At 42.5% G+C, this 21,361-nt stretch overlaps 2 protein-coding genes across 2 annotated transcripts in view; both read right to left on the bottom strand.

Moving 5' to 3' along the window:
- Positions 1–2,559, bottom strand: part of PRMT3 (protein arginine methyltransferase 3) — a 139,775-nt gene extending 137,216 nt beyond the window's left edge. Inside the window, 3 exon segments of the mRNA XM_017858381.1 lie at positions 331–413; positions 1,966–2,101; positions 2,349–2,559. Of these exon segments, the coding sequence (XP_017713870.1) occupies positions 331–413; positions 1,966–2,101; positions 2,349–2,376 (247 nt within the window). The 5' untranslated portion in view covers positions 2,377–2,559.
- A 3,797-nt stretch (positions 2,560–6,356) lies between these two features.
- Positions 6,357–21,361, bottom strand: part of HTATIP2 (HIV-1 Tat interactive protein 2) — an 18,436-nt gene continuing 3,431 nt past the window's right edge. The window contains exons 3-6 of the mRNA XM_017857862.1: positions 13,350–13,463; positions 13,021–13,158; positions 7,889–7,950; positions 6,357–7,154 (exon numbers count right to left, since the gene is read on the bottom strand). Of these exons, the coding sequence (XP_017713351.1) occupies positions 6,929–7,154; positions 7,889–7,950; positions 13,021–13,158; positions 13,350–13,463 (540 nt within the window). The 3' untranslated portion in view covers positions 6,357–6,928. The remainder of the gene's footprint in view (positions 7,155–7,888; positions 7,951–13,020; positions 13,159–13,349; positions 13,464–21,361) is intronic.

The raw sequence follows: 21,361 nt of genomic DNA, 5'->3' as shown, positions 1-21,361 counted from the left end.
TTTTTTTGAGAAGAGTCTCACTCTGTCACCCAGGCTGCAGTGCAGTGATGCCATCTCAGCTCGCTGCTACCTCCACCTACCGGGTTTAAGCAACTCACCTGCCTCAGTCTTCTGAGTAGCTGGGATTACAGGTGTGCATCACCACACCCAGATAATTTTTGTATTTTAGTAGAGATGGGGTTTCACCATGTTGGCCAGGCTGGTCTTGAACTCCCGACCTAAAGTGATCCACCCACCTCAGCCTCCCAAAGTGCTGGGATGACAGGCGTGAGCCTCCATACTTGGCCAAATTTCACAACTTAAATTGCCTTTATTCTAAAAAACACTCACCATGTTTATGAACCATGCTGTCAATATTAAATTGATGCTCAGACTTACAGTGTGAAAATGTTTCTTCCGCAGATGTGAACAACCTGAAAATTAAGCAATAGCTTCATGGAATAGTCCCCAAGAAGTCTAAATACTGATTTCATGTTACATATACACTTTTTTTTTTCACTCTGCTGGTTTCTAGTTTTATTTCCAATTAAAACAGACTTGTATCTGAAAGGAAGGGAACCCAGCATTTCTAAAGGGAATTAGTACTTCTGAGTCCCATTTTACACCTAAAACCAATTATCCTTTAAACGTCAAGGTGAATTTATTTGTCAAATAATGTCACTGATTTTATCAACAAGCTTTTAAGAGAGTTCCCTTTGATAGAGTCTGTTTCTCTCAAGTCACACAATTTCTCTACTTGAGATTTTTTTCTCCTCTAAGTGTCAACTCTGCTTTTAGAGGCTTTGAACTGGCACAGCTCAAACTGCTTTTAGAAATAAAGCATAAAATGTAATTTTACAGCTGGCATACTCCCAAAGTGCCTTATTTCAAAAGTGATCTTGTAGTGTTCCCGAAGTACTTGCATTATAGACACTGTGAGGATCAAGCCTCTTTATTATGTGGCATGCAAATCTGAAGGACACTTAAACAGGAATACACAGCAGAGAAGCTGCATACCTTATCTATATTCCTTACACATGTGGAGCATTAGTTTTCAGCTTTACCAAGATAGGTTATTTGGAGGCTATCACAGCCACTGCACCACTGGTGCTCAATAAATACTGTATGACAACTAGAATATATACAGGCATTCTGTCTACCCAATGGGGCTACAGATGAGAACACTAACACACCACCAATCAGCACCACGCCCAGATACAGAGAACACTGGAAAATGTATTAAAGTAACACTGGCCAATGCCAGCCGGGCCTCTTTCCTGCCTATTTGCCTAGGACAGCAGCCAAAGCTTCCCAAGACTAATAGGCAGAATTTTAAGTGGCAGGAATGTGAGTTTGGAAATAAGCACACCACAGCTTTGTGACCTTGAGCAAATTATTGATACTGCAGTCTCTTTTCTCTAAGTGAAAATCCTACTTAAAGAAGGTGAACTTCCTTCTTAGGCTATGTAAACCGCTCAAATGTAACAGAAATGTTTCACCTGAGAAGCTCCCTACTTCTCAAATAATTAGCAAGGTAAAGCTGGAAGGCTTCGTAGGGATTATCTAGTTTAGTGTGGCTCCCAAATTTGTTACTCATTTAGTAACTCGTTAGTAACTTCACTGTTACTTCTGATCTTGTTCTCATAAAACAGAATATTCCTAGACCCCATCCCTGATTTAGAATCATTCAGGTGCAGAGTTCAGTATCATTTTGTTTTTTCAGCGTCTCAAGCGACACGATTAGGGAACCACAGATTCAATGCACTACTAGTCAAAAGCTGGTAGCACAACCAGCCTTCCAGTTCACGGTTCCCACTCTCTACTACTGAGGGTCCTCCTTCTCCACAAGCTCTCACCCCAGACCAGTGTTCCAGAATTCAAAGACAGGCCACTCTGGCTCGCCTCCTGCCCGAAGTCGTTCCTGGGCACACAGACCCACGCGCCTGGGCACACTAGGGCAGGGGCCAGGCGCTGAGGTGGACGAACCTGTTACAGAACAGGCAGGGGGTCTGTTGCTTGTCGTGGGGGAGATCAGCATCGTCCTCATCCTCCCAGGCAGCCTCGTCCCCGCTGTCCGACAGTTCTGGCAGGTCCTCCTCATCCTCCACAGCGCCCCGGCCGCCTAACACACGCACAACAATCAGATCGGCCTCGGACACCAGTGCGGCCCGGGGGCTCGAGGAGCAGGTGAGGATGGGCTCTCCCCCGCCCCGTCCACCCGCGGCCCTCACTCAGCACCTCCTCCGTTTTCCCTGCGAGCCCCCCACCCCGCCCGGGCCGGACCCGTGTCCCGGAGGGTCTTCCACCGGCCCCACAGCGGCACGGCCTGGGGCTGGGCGAGCCGGGTGCTGAGGGGCCAGGGTACCCACCGGTAGCGCCTGACGCTAACGAGCACATGGCTGTGGTGCCCCGAGAGCCCGGCGTGTCTAGGGGCGGGGACGAGGATGGGCAACGAGCGCGCACAGCGGCCGGAGCGCGAGCACAAGCGCGAGCCCGCGGCGGGATCGGATCTCCGGGAACTTCGCAGACAGCCGGGAACGTCCGAACGCGCGCGCTTCCGGCCTCGAGGCGCCGTGTGGGTCACGTGAGGTGGGGGCGGGGCGACAACGCGGGCTCCGCCTCCTCCCACCGCAGGGTTGACGCAGTGCGCGATGAGGAGGCGCGCTGATGACGGTTAATGTTGCAGCCCAAGAGGTGGCTTTTGTCTCCTCCTTGGGTTGCGGTAGGCGTTAGTGGGAGGTCCCGGCCCGCTGCTCTGAGCCCTGAGGCAGAGAGACGTCGCAGCGGTTTTGCTGTTGGCATCCTGTCCTCTGTGCGCCCCTTTCTCCTGGGATGAGCGGTTAGCGGAAGGGCGATCGGCCCGTAACGCCCTCTGGTGGCGGAGGAGGCCAAACGCTGAAGGCTCGGCTGGTTTCTGGGCTCCCAGGTCCTGGAGGGGGTGCAGCTAGCGAGAGGGAACGAACTGCATGGGCCAGGGTGGGTCTACTGCAGGGACAGATAGACGTCAAACCCCCCAAAATGGATTTTAATCTTTGGTTAAGTGAGAAAGTGAACTCTAGAGGCAGCCTACTGTGTTTGAATCCTACCCATGTCACTTTGTCATTATGATCTTGGGCAAGTTACTCTCTCTCTCTGCCTCTCTCTGCCTCAGTTTCATCAAATACAAAACAAGGATAGTAACCGCACTTGGGCCGGGCACGGTGGCTCATGTCTGTAGTCCCAGCACTTTGAGATGCTGAAGCGGTCAGATCACCTGAGGTCAGCAGTTCGAGACCAGCCTGGCCAACATGGTGAACCCTTGTCGCTACTAAAAATACAAAAATTAACTGGGTGTGGTGGCATGTGCCTGTAATCCCAGCTACTTGGGAGGGTGAGGCAGGAGAATTGCTTGAGCCCGGGAGGCGGACCTTGTAGTGAGCCGAGATTGTGTCATTGCACTCCAGCCTGGGCAACAGGGCAAGACTTCATCTTAAAAAAAAAAAAAACCCTGCACTAACCTCAGGACTACAGTAAGGATAAAACGAGATAATACATGTAAAGTGCTCAGACATAAGTGTTAACTTTGTCCTAAACAATGGAAAATGGTTGAACTGTTTAAGCCAGGGAGTGATGCTCTCAGATGTGTTGAGAAAGTAAAATTCTGGCTGCTGTGTGGGGAAGAATACGAATGTTCCCCTGCCTGTCTCATGCCACTTCCCTTTCTTCCTTTCCTAATATCTATTCAAACCATAGAATCTTTTTTTTTTTTTTTTTTTAAGATGGAGTTTCGCTCTTGTTGCCCAGGATGGAGTGCAATGGCGCGATCTCAGGCTCACCGCAACCTCCACCTCCCGGGTTCAAGCAATTCTCCTGCCTCAGCCTCCCGAGTAGCTGGGATTACAGGCGTGCGCCGTCACGCCCGGCTGATTTTGAATTTTTAGTACAGACTGGGTTTCTCCATGTTGGTCAGGCTGGTCTCGAACTCCTGAGCTCAGGTGATCACCTGCCCGTGAGCCACCGCCTGGCCCAGAATTCTTTCTTAGGAGGGAGTCCCCCAGGCTCTAGCAGAGTTTATCTAATTGGCCTATCAGGCCCTGCATAATCCTGCCTCTTTCCAATGGAACCCTTCACCTTAGGTCCCACCCTTAAGCCTTTTGTTTACCGCTAATCATTGAATGCTCTACAAGTGGGTTAAGTCCCTTTGGTTTCAACCAGCAACACTTTCCTCAGGCCATTTCTAAAATAGTTTCCACCATTATTTCAGGAGTATCTTGTTAGTTTCTTAGCACCCACCATTTGTTTACTTGATTTTTTTTCTTTCTTTTTTGGTGATACGCCACAGCACTGCACAGTAAGGGTAAGTAAGGGCCATGTCTCTTTACTTTCATTTCTCTGGCAAATAATATGTGGCCTGGCCAATAGTATTAATAGATACTGAATGTATTCACTGAATAAAAATGATGCCTTATATTAATGCTAAATGCACTTCTAAATATACTTCTCTCCTTTAATTGTAAATTCCTAGAAGACAGAATCCATTAAATACTAGTTTTGTTTTGTTTTCTTTGAGACAGAGTCTCGCTCGGTCGCCCAGGCTGGAGTGCAATGGTGCAATCCTGTCCCACTGCAACCTCCACCTCCCAGGTTCAAGCGATTCTCCTGCCTCAGCCTCCTGAGTAGCTGGGATTACAGGCGCTCACCACCATGCCTGGCTAATTTTTATATTTTTAGTAGTGACAGGGTTTCACCATGTTGGTCAGGCTGGTCTTGAACTCCTGACCTCAAGTGATCCACCCACCTCGGCTTCCCAAAGTCCTGAAATTACAGGTGTGATCCACCGCGCCCAGCACAAATATTACTTGTGAAGTTTTCTTACAACCTAGGACATTGCCAGAATAGCTGCTGGCTGTCTTGAGTTGGAGTCATTGCTCATGGATGCATCTCCAGTGCCTATGTGTTCAGTGGCACATAGGAGGCACTGAATAAGCATTTGCTGAATGAATTAATGAATTCAACACTTTGGATTACCTGGTCCCATCCAACATTTCCCTTCATCCTTCCAACATAAATTTTTTCTGTCTGTGTCACATTTGGTGGAAAACTTCCTGAATCCCTTAGTACTAAATGGAACACCCAGTCCATTCAATGCTGTCAATAAAACAAGTTAACACCCATTGTGGAGGAGCGATTGGGCCAGAGTCTTGTTCCTTAGTTCGTTACCTCACCACGATGCAGAGCTCAAGAGAGGGCTGCTTTTCTCTCTACTCCAAAGGTGAACACAGGCCATTCCTCATCATCCCACATCACTACTGAGACCAGAATAACATGTTGAATGAAACCTGCTCGAAGGTTTTTTAGTAAGGAAATAATATAAGGAGAATAACTTAAAACAGGTCACTGGATTTAGCTGCTTTCAGAGCCCAGAGGCCTCAAAATATCCTCAGCCCATGCTTTCTCCCCACCAAAACAACACACTTGGGCTCTTCCAAGTTCAGCTCCCAGGGAACCCCACCTGGCAGGAGGAAGATATTTCATTTCCTTCTAAAGCTCACATTTCAAGATCCCACCCTGCCCTAAAATATGCCTCTTTTTTGGGTGACTGACATTGGGAATGTCTACTCCCTTCTAAGGATATACACCCCAAATTAAAGGGAATGGCCTGTATCCTCCAGTGTATACTGAAGCTTGAAATGTACTTGGCATAGAGTAGGCCTTGGAAAAATTGACTGAATCACTCGAATCACTTTGCTTCCCTGGTGCAGATGTTAAGTGACACTAACATCTTTTGTTCCATGATGGAAATTAGCAATGTGTGCGCCTCTTGGCTTTGACCCTTCCTTCTGCATCTTCCTTTGCCTTAATTTTTAAAGTGCAGCAGCATGAGCGCACTTTAAAGTTTGGTGGCATAGAATTTTACTGGCTGTGTGATTATCACTGCAGTGATTAATCACTGCAACAAAGGAGAAACCCAAATATTTCAATTTTGTTCATCCACAACACGTAGTAACCATCAACTGGAACTACCTGGAAATACACAGGAACGGAGTGCTCTTGCAGGGTGCTTAAAAACACCATCTATGGAATCTGTGGGATCAGGCAGACCTGGGTTAGAATCCTGACTCTGCCATTTCTTTGCTTCAGTTCTTCAGCTTTGGACTCTTGAGCAAGGCACTTAACCACAGTAATCTCATTTCCCCATCTAAGATATGAAGATCATGATAGTATCACTTTATAAGGATGGTTTATAAAGGGTTTAAAGCACAGGTAACACATGTAAAGACTGGTACTTAGCAAGCATTTGGTAAATATTAGCTGCTATTATATCACCCCATAGGCTGAAATGCTGCATATTACCACTACTACGTGGGCATTTTCAAGCAATCTAAGAGGCACCCAGAAGTTGTCAATTTATCTTTATTCCTTTATTTAATCCTCCCCATGTATTATATAAGCTTAGGTATATAATTTCTATTACATAAAGAAGTAGTAAAGGCACAATGTTTACTTACACAATTACATGTAGTGAATTAGCACTTTTGTAACTCAGAGATGTGAATGTCAACAATTTTAGAGCAGAGCTCATTTGCATGGTCACAAGGTTTTCCCGGCTGCTGTGACTCTGCAGACAAGCATTTCAAAGCAGGCCCCCCAACCAGTGGCATCAGAACCAGTGGCATCAGGGGAAGTATAAACAAAGAAAATTACAGATTATTCTGCCCACACCCCAGAAATTTTGATTCAAGTTTGAGATACGGCTAACATCTTTATTTTTCCAAAGCTCGCTGAGGATCTATATGTATAACCAGGCTCTGAACCACTGATTCAGAGCACCATCATTTCTTGATTGGAATGGATGCCTGAGGATAGTAAAACAACAAAGCTAAAATATGCGGACTTTTTTTAGACCCTGAAATTATTGATTTGGTGATGGGTGTTAAGGCTGACAATAAAAACCATTTCTCCAGTGTGGTCATGGCTTGAGAGAGCCATGTGCTTTCCCCAGGTCATGGATGGCCTTGTTCTCCAGCAGTTCCATCTGCTTGTCACTTGGTCTCACCACATTGTTCAGCATTGCTCTAACCACAGTCACCAAGGGCACAGATTGCCCACTAGCCCAAGATTCTGGTAAGGAGCCAAAGAACTTTCTAACCAACCATTCACCTGGGCGAGACTCTTGCCTATCACATAACAGAACTCTAAAATTAAAAAAAAAAAAAAAGAAGAAAAGCAGAGGAAGAGGTGGTAAATTGCACTGAGACCACAGTGGGCATTATGGACCAAACTACATCCCCTCAAAATTCTAATGTTGAAGCCCTAACCCCCAATGTATCTCTATTTGAAGATAAGGCACTAAGAGAAGTAATTAAAGTTAAATGAGGTCTTAAGGATGGAACAGGACTAGTGTGATGGGACTGGGGTCCTCATAAGAGGAAGAGACATCAGAGGTCTCTCTCTCTGCATACATAAAGAAGAAAGGCCATGTGAGGACACTGCCAGAAGGTGGCCTGTCTGCCAGCCAGGAAAAGAGGCCTCACCAGACACCAACCCTGACGGCACCTTGATCTTGGACTTCCAATCTTCAGACTGTGTGAAAATACATTTCTGTTGTTTAAGCCACCCAACCCGTGTGGTATCCTGTTATGGCAACCCGAGCAGACAGAGTAGATTTAATGTTTTATTTGGTGCATGAAGAGGATTTAAGAAGGCAGCAAATGCTGTCTAGGAAGTTCTGGACTATTCTGGAGCGGGCCCCAACATCTACCCTTTCTTTCTAAGCAAAAAGGTGTGTCCTTCAGAGAAGCAATACATGTCTAGCCAATGTCTTTCATATCTTAGATATTTCAGTTGTCAGCTTTTCCAAATGAAAAATTAGCATCTAGGGATTAACCTACAGTGGCATACTCTCATTCAGTATAAATACTATACTTACCCAGGCCTAAATACAGAGTAACGATCAAATTTTAATTCTTCAACCTTGGCTTCCACTTCTCCCTATTAAGAAAAACCACATTTTTAATATTTAATCAAGACCAGCTCACCTGTGTGAAGTTTAAGAGAGAATAATTTGTGGTTTTGAAGGTAATCTGCTTTTGCAGGTCTCAATACTCAAAATATCCTTATCTAGAATTTCAGGTTCCAAGGAGTCTGGGAAATTAAGGAAGAGATCATTTAATCCTGATACGTAGTCTTGCATTTAAAAGATCCACTAAATGAGGGAATGGCTGTATAGTCAGTCCTCTCACTTTATTAATATTAAAACAGATTCAGAGAGGGTAAGTAATATGTTAGTACAACCATAAAAGAATATCCTCTCTTTAGTACAGAATTCATGTTGCACGCCGGCAGACACTAACCTTTTTTTGGTTTATAGGTAGTTCCAGAGGGTCAGAAAACCATAGACCCACCATATTACTCACTTCTTAAACCCCACAAAATTTCAAGACAGATTATATCTAGATGATGCTTTAAACCTAATTTGTTAAATAAAGCATGCATTTTCATGGCAGGCATCTCTGGAAACAAAGTGCCTGAAGAGCTCAGCCCACAGGCACTTCCAAAGGCCTGTGAACTACCACACAGTCATGCATGCCTCCTTCTTGGCCTATGTGTACCACCTAACTGGCACTTAACCTGTCTCATCGCAGATGTTTAAGTAGCTATTTTAAATTTCTTTTCTTTTTTTAATTTTTAAATTAATTAATTAATTAATTAATGTATTTATTTTGTGATGGAGTCTCACCATGTTGCCCAGGCTGGAGTGCAAGGGTGTGATCTCGTCTCACTGCAACCTCCACCTCCTGGGTTCAAGCGATTCTCCTGCCTCAGCCTCCCGAGTAGCTGGGATTACAGGCATCCGCCATTATGCCTGGCTAATTTTTGTATTTTTAGCAGTGATGGGGTTTCACCATGTTGGCCAGGCTGGTCTCGAACTCAAGACCTCAAGTGATCCACCCGCCTAAGCCTCCCAAAGTGCTGGAATTACAGGCGTAAGCCACCGTGCTTGGCCATTCTTTTTTTTTTAATAGGTGGTTTTTAGTATATACACAGAACTGTGCAACGTTCATCACAATCTAAGTTTTAAAATATTTCATCATCCTGAAAAGAAATCCCATATCATTAGCAGTCACTCCCCATACCCTAGTCTCTGGGGACCTAGTCAACCACTAGTCTACCTTCTATCTCCATGGATTTGCCTATTCTGGACATTTCATATAAAGGGAATCATATAAGTTATGGCCTTTTGTGACTGTTTCCTCACACTTAGCATAATATTTTCAAGGTTCACCCATGTTGTAGTGTGTATCATTTCTTTTTATAGCTGAATAATATTCTATTGCATGAATATATCTCATTTTATTCATCTATTCATCAGTCGATGGCCATCTAGGTTGTTCTCGTTCTTTGGCCATTGTAAATAATGCTGCTATGAACAGTCATACACAAGTTTTTATGTGGACACACATTTCTTAGCTTTTTAAAAGATTTGTTTTGTCTCTATTAGCAAGTGCATAAAAGAGATACCATAGCAGGCTGAGACTGCTATCCTTAGAAAGGCCTGTTGCAAGGTTGGCCCCTGGCTTGTGCTTGCAAACTTGGATTTTGGGTGTGTTTCCACCATTCCCTATCTGATAAGGGTAATGTACTATGTCTAAACTGTCTGTACAAACAATGTGGTTTATGCTGAAAACTTCCCTTTCTTCTGGGGGGCTGCAATTTTGGTAGGCCAATGTGCCTATGTAACTGGCTCCCATAAAAACCCTGCATTCCTAGGTTCAGATGAGTTTCTCTGGCAGAAAACATTCATCGCTGGAGAAATTAAGCACATCCTGTGCAAGCTCTATGGGGAGGCCTCTTGGAAGCTCGTACCTACTTTCCTCCAGACTTCACCCCACACACATTTTCCCTTTGCAGATTTTGCTCTATATCCTTTCAATGAGATAAGTTTTAGCTGTGAGTATGACTATATCCTGAGTCCTATGAAACTTTCTAGTGAATTACCAAACTTGGTGGTGTCTTTGGGAATCCCCTAGTATAAGCAGATTACAAACTCCTTGAGGTCAAGGATGATACCCAATAATAAAATGTCACATGTCTGGAAAGTGTACCTTCACCCTGAACAGATGAGGAAACCAAAGCTTATCAACCCTAAGAACAAAGGACTTGAGACCCATCCAGTACTCTGGGCTCCACATCCTGACACGTCTTCCCACACCACCAGCATAGTGCCCATAAAGCACATGATTGATCCAGGCCCCCAGAGCTGGCCCACCATGAATGAATGCAATGGAAACTTCATTGAGTAGAATAAATGTTCCTAAAGAATAAAGGAGTTTCTAAAATTGGGTGGGAGGGGGGAGTTCATACACACATGGAGACTGAGAAAATAAGCAATAAATACTAGGAATGTTACACACAGTAGTTGAAGGATTATTTCGGAAAGAATCTTTCCAAATTGTAAAAGCAATTACATATCGTTCAGCGTCATTCTGGGCCGGATCATTTGGTTGTCATTTCTGTCCTTTATTAATCTAATTCATAATCCCAGACTGCAGGTAATACAGGCCAATTGCAGTGAAATCAGAAGTGTCTTTCTGTTGTATTGGCCTTAATATTTGCTGAGGCTCTGTCATGGTCCAATCTCTGCTGGGTCCCTTTTGCATGTATTAGTGACAAAGGCTATTCATTACATAATGGCTAGCGGCATAGGCCTTGGAATCATACAGCCTCGATTCAAACTCTAGCTTTGCCGCTTAACAGCTGGTGTTCTTTTTGTTGTTATTTTTTGTTTTGTTTTTGAGACAGAGTCTCACTCTGTCCCCATGCTGGAGTGCAGTGGTGTGATCTCGGTTCACTGCAGCTTCTGCCTCCTGGGTTCATGCAATTCTCCTGCCTCAGCCTCCCGAGTAGCTGGGATTAAAGGCATATGCCACTGTGCCAGTTAATTTTTGTATTTTTAGTACAGACAGGGTTTTGCCATGTTTCCCAGACGGGTTTCAAACTCTCAGCCTCAAGTAATCTTCCCATTTCGGCCTCCCAAAGTGCTGGAATTACAGGCGTGAGCCACTGTGCCCAGTCAACAGCTGGTGGTCTTAATATCACAGTACCTGTTTCCACACAAATGCACATAAAAGCCCTCAGAACACTGCCTGGATCATTTAATGTTAGCTATTTTTTTAAAAATCTGGTTGAATCATTATTATAACCCAATGAGTCAGTAGTAATGCCTTTATCCTTAACAACGAGGAAATATCTTACGTATATTTTCTTTCCTAAAAGGTATAAATGTTGATCTTGCTAATGAGAGCAAAAATCCTATTTGATAACCTTTCTCAGAACCCACATGTGTTAGTATTTTGAAAAACAAGTTGGGCCTGGTGCCTCATGCCTGTAGTCCCAGCTACTTGGGAGGTTTAGACTGGAGATCGCTTGAGCCCAGGAATTTGAGGTTGTAGTGATCTGTGACCATGCCACTGAATTTCAACCTGGGTGACAGAGCAAGACTTTGACTCTAAAAAAAAGAAAACCAGACTTTTTTCCTTTTAAGAATTGTTCTAAACTCTGACAATTAAGTGGAAACTTTCCCATTCTTCATGTAATTTCATTGGTGGCTCACTGATCTTCATCTGGTTCAAAATACTATTTTAGGATAGGTGAGATATGGCTCAGCTATAAGCCATGTGAAAAAAATCTGGAAATTTTTATTATTACAGGCTGATCATGGGCCAATAACATAATAAGGATGTTTGGTAAAATAGTTACAATCTTATATCTTATTTTTAAAAACACATAGTGTCCAGAGCGTGAATAGTACTCCCACTGCAGTTCCAGTAAAATATCACTGCAAAGTTCACCCTCAGCAAAGTGATGCAGTCATGAAGGAGCTAGACACAGGAACCTATAAAGAATGGTGCAAGGACTTAAAGGTGTGATGCCTGGGAAACATACGATTAAGGAGGCCATAATCTCCAAACGTCTTAAAAACTACAATGCAAAAGAAAGACTGGACTTGTTTTTGTTATTTTAAAAGGCAGAACTGATAACAATTAGCATTTACAAAGCAATAAATTTCACTTCAAAGTAAAGACTTTTGGACAAGTAGATCTGACCCAAAATAGAAAAAGTTGGCTAATAAGATAGTAATCTCTGTAGCGCTGGAGATATTTAAGCAGAAGCGAGATGAACTTCTGTAAAGGGACTTCACATAGGAAAAGTCTATGACTGAATGACCTCTGTGGCTCTGCTGTTTAAACTGTGGGCACCTGGGGTGCACTGGGAGGCACACAAAGACAAAGCCATGCCTATCTTCCAGCAGCATCAATTTAACTTAAAGGTAGGTTAATAGAAACTTTTTAAATTAAAATAAACAGGGATATGTATAGCACTAAGAATAGCAAAATGTGCATAAATTTTTAAAAGATAAAACGTAAGACTTTTAAGAAAGTTGAGGCCAGACACAGTGGCTCCCACCTGTAATCCCAGCACTTTGGGAGGCTGAGATGGGCGGATCGCTTGAACTCAGGTGTTTGAGACCAGCCTGGGCAACATGGCGAAACCCCATCTCTACCAAAAATACAAAAATTAGCCAAGCATGGTGGCTCATGCCTGTAGTCCCAGCTACTTGGGGGGAAAGAGGCTACAGTGAGCCAAGATCATGCCACTGGACTCCTGTCTTGTAACTAGAATACTGCTTCAGGATAGATGTCTCCAAATCTCTAGACAAATAAAAGCTCTTCTTTCCTCGCCATCATTGGAGAAAATGACAGAAAAGTTTAAGAATCATTGCCTCCAAGTCTCTTCCAATGCTAAGTTGCCATGCTGACAGTCAAGGCTGGAGACACCATATCTCATTCAATTTATTGCTGGATAATTAATAGGAAGACATTGGAAATTATTTTTCAAATCATTCCTGTTTACTAAATATATTCCTGCAGTCCCATAGCCATACAAATGCATAATATGATGTATTGATGTTTTTTGTATTATATAATATTTTATATTCTTTAGTACTGCCAAATAGGTAGGCTTCTCCAAAGTGTATGAAAGACAGAAACTTGCACAAACCTTAACTTGTAGATATAAAAAATTGCTTGATTTATCAGCTCCTTTAGAGGATACCAAGTTGAAATGTTTGCACCCTCCAGCTTTTGCCAGCTCTGCAGACTTCAGCACATAATCTCGGTCAACACGAACAAATCCCTCCTAAAGGGGAAAAGAACATGAGTTATTTCCAAAAAGCAGCAAGTTCATCTTCAAGATTACTACTTGGCTTGGGTAGCAGGCTGGGAGGCCTGGAGGGATAGAGATTTAAATAAAATGTGTCTAAGCAATACATGAAAGTCAGGCTTAGACCCTGGGAAAGGATCCAGGTCTGGTCCTCTGGATAGACATACCAGCTTTAGCAGCAAGGCTGGACTGCAATAAGGAAACAAGGACAATGACACTGAAACACAGACACCAAACAAATCTGCAAAGAACAAAGGAAACAATAAGATCAGGCTGAGAAACTACTTTTAAGCCAGACTTTTTTTGTTTTGTCTTAATAACTTCACAACTTTACACTCCTCTCTGTTTTCTGTCAATTCTAATGTGGTAGGGTCTCCGAGTATGGGTGAGGACACTCCCCAGGCACTAAGAGGACAAAGTCTATTTAATTCCCAATTTTCGTGTATGCTTTACAATGTACCTCACATATTAGTAAGGTATGCATCCTCAAATTTTTTATTAATGGGTCTCTAATCAAAAATGTTTGGAGACACCCAATCTAGCTAGATTCAGTCCAGTGAGGGCGGTGGCTGGGTCTTTCTTCTTAATTCATCTCTCAGCATCAGCACATGTCCAGCATATGGTAGATGCTCTAAAACTGAATGAACAAAAATCCAATGAAAGCAGAGAAAAGGTAAATCCGGTCAGAAAAAAAACAGAACTAAGTGGCAATAAAAGGGGGAGGGAAGAGAATGACACAAATAACAAAATATAGACTCACTTCCAGGGCCTAACTGAAAAACATGCACCTTTACCCAGAAAAGGGAATTCCATGGAGTAATAGTCTCTTGAGACCACTATAAATTCTGGCATCTTCAAACCCAAGACAGCTGAAGAGAAGTCTAAAGTCTATTGAAGCTGAACTTCATAGGTAGTCACAATTACAGAATGAGGTCTTAGAGTAGTAGGAATTCCAAATCTGAAGACTGGACTACTGCCCCAGTGATTGATTTATTGATTGAGACGGAGTCTTGCTCTGTCGTCCAGGCTAGAGGGCAGTGGCGTGAGCTCCACTTACCACAACCTCTGCCTCCTGAGTTCAAGCAATTCTCCTATCTCAGCTTCCCAAGTAGCTGGGATTATAGACACACGCCACCGTGTCTGGCTAATTTTTTGTATTTTAGTAGAAACAGGGTTTCATTGCGTTAGCCAGGCTGGTCTTGAACTCCTTACATCAGATGATCTGCCTGCCTCGGCCTTCCAAAGTGCTGGGATTACAGACGTGAGCCACCACGCCCGGCCTGATTTTTTTTTTAATTAAAAATTTGCTCCGCAGTAGTTACTGATTCTAAATATTCTATTTGGTAGGGCAATGTGTATCTTTCATAGAATGTTAAAAGGTACCTTAGGAAATATCACATCCAGTCCCCTCATGATGTAGAGGGGAACCAAGGTCCAGTGGGCAGGTGAACTGCTAGCTGGGAAGTGGGAGAGCTGAGAGCAGACTGTAGATTCTGGACTCTGAGCAGTGCTCTTTTTGCTGTACCCATGTTCCTTTTTATCACCTACTCTCTTGCTGATGAAAATGACTAATCCGTAATTATGGTAGGCAGAATAATGGTCCCTCAGAGATGCCCACGTCCTAATCTTTGTGAATATATAAGGTTACATGACAAGGGGGAATTCCATCGCAAATGGTATTTAGGCAGAAGCAAGATGAATCATGCTAAAACAACAACAACAACAACAAAAAAAACTGAATTTATTTCACTAATCAACTGTGTAATTTTGTTGTAATGAACCCATTATTAAAATCAGAGTTCTAGTGAACTGGCATGAGGGGTAGAAATAGATGTGGAAGAGAAATTCAGTGTTTTAGAAATTCAGTGTTTAGAATTAGGGTGCTAATAGCTGACTTTGAAACAGAGAGATTAGTCTGAATTATCCACATGGGCCCAATGTAATCACAAGGGCCCTTAAACGTAAAAGAGCGAGGCAGAAGAGGACGTTGGAATGATGCAACGTAAAAAGGGCTTGGCTACCACGTTGCTGGCCTTGAGGATGGATAGGGGACCACAGGCCAAGGAATGGGGGAAGCCTCTAGAAGCTGAAAAAGGTATGGAAATGGTTTCTCTCCTACAGCCTCCCAGAAAGGAATGCAGCTCTGTCAACACCTTGATTTCATCTCAGGGAAACCCATGTCAGACTTCTAAGATGATAAATTTGTATTGTCTTAGGCTGCTAAATTTGAGGAATTTACTAAAGCAGCAATAGGAAACTAATATAGACTTCAATTTTAAAACAATAGGCCCATGCAGATTTTTTTAACTTTGCATGGAAGTGTATCATAAAAGTAAACATAAGTATAGAGCTCAATAAATTTTCCTGCCTTGACTTTTCACGGTGCCAGGATTACAGGTGTGAGCCACTGTGCCCAGCCATGAGCTCAATAAATTTTCATAAACTGAACATGCTCTGCCACCAGTTCCCAGATCAAGAAATAGAACATAACCATTACCATAAAAGCCTTCCTCATCCTCCTTTCCCATCACTCACAAGTACATTTTTAACTATATCCTCCACCTGGAGGACAGTGTTATTTTCTGCCTTACTTTTTCTACCTTAGTTTATGGGTAATATAAACTTACCTCTTTACTCACGAGTCATCACCATCTCCTTTTGTATACTTTTTGTTGTATACTTTGACATTCAATCCTAAACAACGGACTTGCCAAGCTGTCTATATACAGACTCAAATTCATGCTGTTGCTTTAAAAATCAGTGTAAAGCAAACCAATTTTAATACTCAGCACATCCTAAGAGAGGTGATTACCCTCAGAGCCATCTCCAAATTGAGACTTTAGATGTGCTGAAAGTGTGCCAAGAGAAACAGCCCAAAACTACATAGAAAAATTCTAAAACACTAAATTTTTCTTCCACATCTGTTTCTTCCCCTCATGCCAGTTCACCAGAACTCTGATTTTAATGACAGGTTAGTTAGTCACAACAAAATGACACAGTTGACTAGTGAAATAAATTCAGTTTTTTGTTGTTGTTGTTGTTTTAGCAAGATTGATTGGAGGGATTATTATAGTCGTCTGCTAAAATACTTTTTCTTTCATCCGTTTCTTTAAAAATAAGGGAAAGATTCAGCCAATCACAAGTCTCCGGACCGACGCTGTCTCTCTCACTTAATCCAGAGCCAGTAAAAGGATAATTTGATTAAACTGAGACCCTAATTTATTTGGCTTTAGTTCTGGATCAACCTCTCCTTAATAGAGTGCTGTCGTCTCCAATTGTTTGATGAAAATTAAAGTGACATAAATACCATGGGACTTTTTCAATCTGATTAGTCAGCTAAGGCACATCAATACTACCCCAGCCATCAGACTCTGGCGTCCTTCCTTTCACCCGCCTCGCTAACAACAGACAACCGCTCCTTGAAGGACGAGCACCCACGCTGCTGCAGAGACCCCCACACTTAGCCCATCATCCCTGCTCAATGGGGCCTGTTGAAAAGATGCCCATACCTTTCTCCATTGCTGTTCTCTGGACAAAGCTAAATATTGTTTTATTAGCAATCAATGGCTGTTAATCCAAAACAATTTCACAAATCCTCTGAGCCTTCAAGCTGATTATAAATACGCGTTTTTCCAAGCGCACTAAATTTTGAATTTTACTTCCGTCACCCTGATGGCGTGTCCTTTTAGCTGTTGAATGAAACTCAAAAGCAAAAGGGTCAACATCTTTCAAAGACTTAAAAATCAAACTGAAGCGTGGGTCCTGATGACTGACTAGGAGGTATCACACACCAATTTTCTCTGGAGTGAGGAAGATTCTATTTACAGATGAAAGAAGCGATCTCTAAAAATCTTATTCATGCCCTTTGTTGTTTTCCAATAGCTTGATTTAAAAAACAACAGAAAAAATAACTAAAACAAGCTACTTCATATCTCAGAAACACAATTTTTATAAAAACTGTACTAGTTTCCCTAACCATGTGGACAGACGTCTCTTCTGAGAGTATTAAGTCCACATGTCATTCTGTCTTTATGATTCCATAGCCAGTGTGTCCTGCTCTAAGCTAGGAATCTGAGTCCCTTCTAGAAAAAGGAATTAATTAAATAAGTTGCCACTATAAAGTCCTTTCCCAGCACCCTCTCAAAAAGAATAAACACAGCATACTATGCTCAGTAGAGATACCCTCATACGCTCCACAACATCAAAGGCAACAAATTCTCCAACGACTCTTAAGTCTAAAATCCAAAGCTACTAAGTATTTCTTCTTTACCAGTGCCTAAAAACTAAAAACAACACTCTGGCTTCAGAACAACTCATCCTAACAAGGTATAGTATTTCAGTGCTGACTGATAGGACAAGTGAGCACATTTAAACGACTCAAGAAGGTCATGGGGCCAGGCACGATGGTCTGTGGTCCCAGCAACTCACGAGGCTGAGGCAGGAAGATCTCTTGATCCCAGGAATTTGAGTCTAGCCTTGGCAATACAGTGAGACTCTGTCTCTAAAAAATTAATTCATTTACTAAAAAAGTAAATCATGGGGATCTTTTTCCAAGAAGGGTGGGTCTATCATTCTGTAAAGGTCCCACTCAGCCATATTTCTGCTTCAGGTTCTTTCTCCTTCACTCCCCTTTCAACCCAACCCTATAAATTAGATCAGAAAACAAAGATGCTGACAAACACCAAATGGTATAATCTGAGGCACCTTTTGTTTGTGTCCTGGCATCTCTATATTTGATGTTCAATGACAGGAGAAAGATCTTGGTTAGAGAAGGAGCTCTGGATAAATAAAATCAAGCAGATAGTGAGGATTCTGGGGTCAATCTACATGTTCTTGAAAACGTTTTCCAATTGGGGCATTCTTTCTTCTGTGTTTCATAGAGTCAAAGAATTTTGCAGGCCGGGTGCAGTGGCTCATGGTAATCCCAGCACTTTGGGAGGCCGAGGCAAGCAGATCACTTGAACCCAGGAGTTCAAGACCAGCCTGGGTGGGAAGCATGGCAAAACCCTGTCTCTACAGAAAAAAAAAAAAAAAAAAAAAAAAAAAAAATTAGCCAGTCATGGTGGTGCGTGCCTATGGTCCCAGCTGCTTTGGAGGCAGAGGTGGGAGGATTGCTTGAGCTGGGTAGGTTGAGGCTGCAGTGACCGAAATCGCATTGCTACAGTGAGCTGAAATCATACATCTGCACTCCAGCCTGGGTGATGGGATGAGACTCTGTCTCAAAAAAAAAAAGGAAAAATGTTTAAGAATTTTGCAGTAGGAAAGTGGGTTCACTGGTCACCTCCCTCTGACAGACAAGGAGGCAGTGGCCTCCAAAAGCTAACCAGCAAACTCCAGACTCCATAGCTACTTGGCATCCAAACAAGGCCTATGATCTAGGTCCCTTGAACCAGCTAGGACCTCGCCACTTCACAAGCCACCTCCTAGACATCAAATAAAATAACAGAGATTAGAACAAGGGGGGTAACCTTTTCCTGTAAGGGATCAGACAGTAACTATTTTTAGCTTTGCAGGCCTCTGTTGCAACTATATAGCTCTGCCATTATATTAATAGCACAAAAGCAGCCACAGAGAATACATAAAGTAATGAGCATGGCTGTGTCCCAACACTACTTTATGTATAAAGGCTAAAATTTGAAGTTTTCATATTTTCACATGGTATGACATTATTCTTTTGAATTTTTTAACCATTTAAAAATATAAAGACATTCTTAGCTTACAGGCTGTACAAAAACAGGTGGCAGGCTATATTTGGCCCACAGACTGTAGTGCAAACCTCTGAATTGGAAGAGCAGATCATTCGAATCAGAAGCCATGAGATTCTAATGAGATGGGCCATGAGATGCCTAATAAATGTCACAGTGACCACATTAATCACATTAATGACATCATCCACTCAACAGAAAACAGGAATCTGGACTTCTGGAACCTACTACTACCAGGTGAAGAGACAAATGAAAAGGTGAAACCACATCGAACCACCTTGAATTCACTAATCAAATCCTTCTTTTGATACAAATAAGGGGAAATGAACTATTCTTACTGGCATCTGTAAGTTTTTATGCTTCACTCCAGGACAATACAGATCTGGTTTTTGAAGACTATTTCAATCTTCACTAGCAAACAAGTTACTCAGTAAAGCAAGATGAAGGTTATCTAAGACCACAGTACCCAGAAAACCAGCAAGTGAGGAGAATTAATACACCCCACTGCCTCTTGAAAGCAGGTTCAACAAGGACAGGGTTGACTGCATCAGGATCTCCCAAGGAGCCTGCTAAAAAGACAGATTCCAAGCTTCCAAATTCAGAGATTCTGATCCAGTAGATCTGGATCAGGGCCAAGTCGGGGAGCCAGTACATTGATTGAACAACTATGTTCTGTTAATATGAAAAGGAAAATTAGCATCTACCCAGCTACTGCTAAAGGAAATAGCCTTCCAAACAGCTGAAGAAAGGTAATAGACCTTTTCCTAGAACCAGTGTCAATAGAAACCTGAGTAGACTGAATTTTGTGAGTTGGATTATATCCCCCCAAAATGCGTATGTTGAACTCCTAACCCCCAATACCTCAGAATATGACCTTATTTGGAAATAAGTTCATTGCAGATGTAATTAGTTGAGATCATACTAAATAGGGTGGTCCCTAATCCAGTATGACTAGTGTTCTTATAAAAAGGAGAAATGTGGACATAGACACAGGTATTCAGGGAAAACACCACGTAAACAGACACAAAGAGAAGGCTACCAGCTACAAGACAAGGAGAGAGCCTTGAAACTCAAGGGCTCAGCCTCAGAGCACTGACCAGCCTGTTGAGACCTGGATCTCAGACTTCTAGCCTCTAGAACTGTGAGACAATATATTTCTGTTGTTTAAGCTACTTGGGTTATGGCAGCCCTAGCAAACTAATACACTGAACATCATAGGGAAATAAGCCACCACCTACTCAGAGGATCTCAATACTGAGACAAAAACGCTGAATTTCTTGAAGTTTCTCTGCTGGAAACCCATATTGCTAAGGCAACATATGGGGTTCCAGTTACAAAATCCCTAGTGAAGCACACTAGGTTTGCCACTAGCTTTGTAGTACTTATACGATAAACCACCCAGCAAACTCTTTTCTACAAAAAGGGCTGCTGACCCAGAACACCAGCTGGGATGAGCTTGGAAATCTACAACCCCCACTTAAAACACTATCATTACTTAGCCACTTACAAACTGTCACCTCTTTCATATTGGCTAAAGTTATCACAACCTCCCAACTTTATATTGTACCTAGTCCAAATTGGTTTTTTTTTAAAGCCCCCCCAAACAAAAAACACTTTTCTGGTATAAGTGCCAGCTTGTTTTCCACCACTAACCTCTTAAATCATTTAAGTCTTAATTCATTTCTAAGTTAGGTGAATAGTCTAGGCTCATTAGTCTATTCTCGCTTACTAGTTAATTACTTTTATCTTTCCAAATTGATTTTAAAGGAGAACAAAAGGCATTGAATAGCCTGAGAGGTAGAGAACCAACCCCATTAAAAAAGAAAATTCTGGATAGTAAAGACACACAATTCCTTTGATTAAAATTGCATTACCCAGTCTGAACACAAAAAGCAGTTTAGACTTTTCCCTGGCACACCCTATAATGAGATTTGCCTTATGTCATGAAAATCAACCCTTCTATGCCTAATGCAGCATTTTGTTTTGCTGACTCACCACCAAAACCAGGTTGGCACTTGAGACAAACCTGCAGTGTCCTGGAACAAAAGTTTTTCAATGCTTTTGGAGGGCACACCGCTTGTGACTGTGCTTGGGACAGAAAAGACTGCACCCACTGTTAAGCAGGAACATGACCCTTTCTAGGGGAGATAATGTGCCATTTCCTGGGAAAGTCAAACTTCTCTGTAATCCATAGTTCCCATCACAGAACTCAAATCCCAGCCGTGTTCCAGGATAGATATGCAGAACTGCAGAAGATATGGAAATACATCTTGATTGAAAGCACACATAGAATTACTCTTTGCATCACAAGGAGGCCCAGAGAAATACATCTGAATCTAACTACTCGGTTGGTATAAATGAATAGTTCTTCACTATATGCTCCCTTGATTCAGGTGAAAGGGCCTGGCTTATAAACCTAAGGAGAGTACCCACGGCAGAGTCATAGTCATATATATATATATATATATATATAT

This window comes from Rhinopithecus bieti, unplaced genomic scaffold, assembly GCF_001698545.2.
Source record: "Rhinopithecus bieti isolate Rb0 unplaced genomic scaffold, ASM169854v2 scaffold_2350, whole genome shotgun sequence".
Classification (NCBI taxonomy): domain Eukaryota; kingdom Metazoa; phylum Chordata; class Mammalia; order Primates; family Cercopithecidae; genus Rhinopithecus; species Rhinopithecus bieti.
This window is presented reverse-complemented; position numbering and strand designations above follow the sequence as displayed.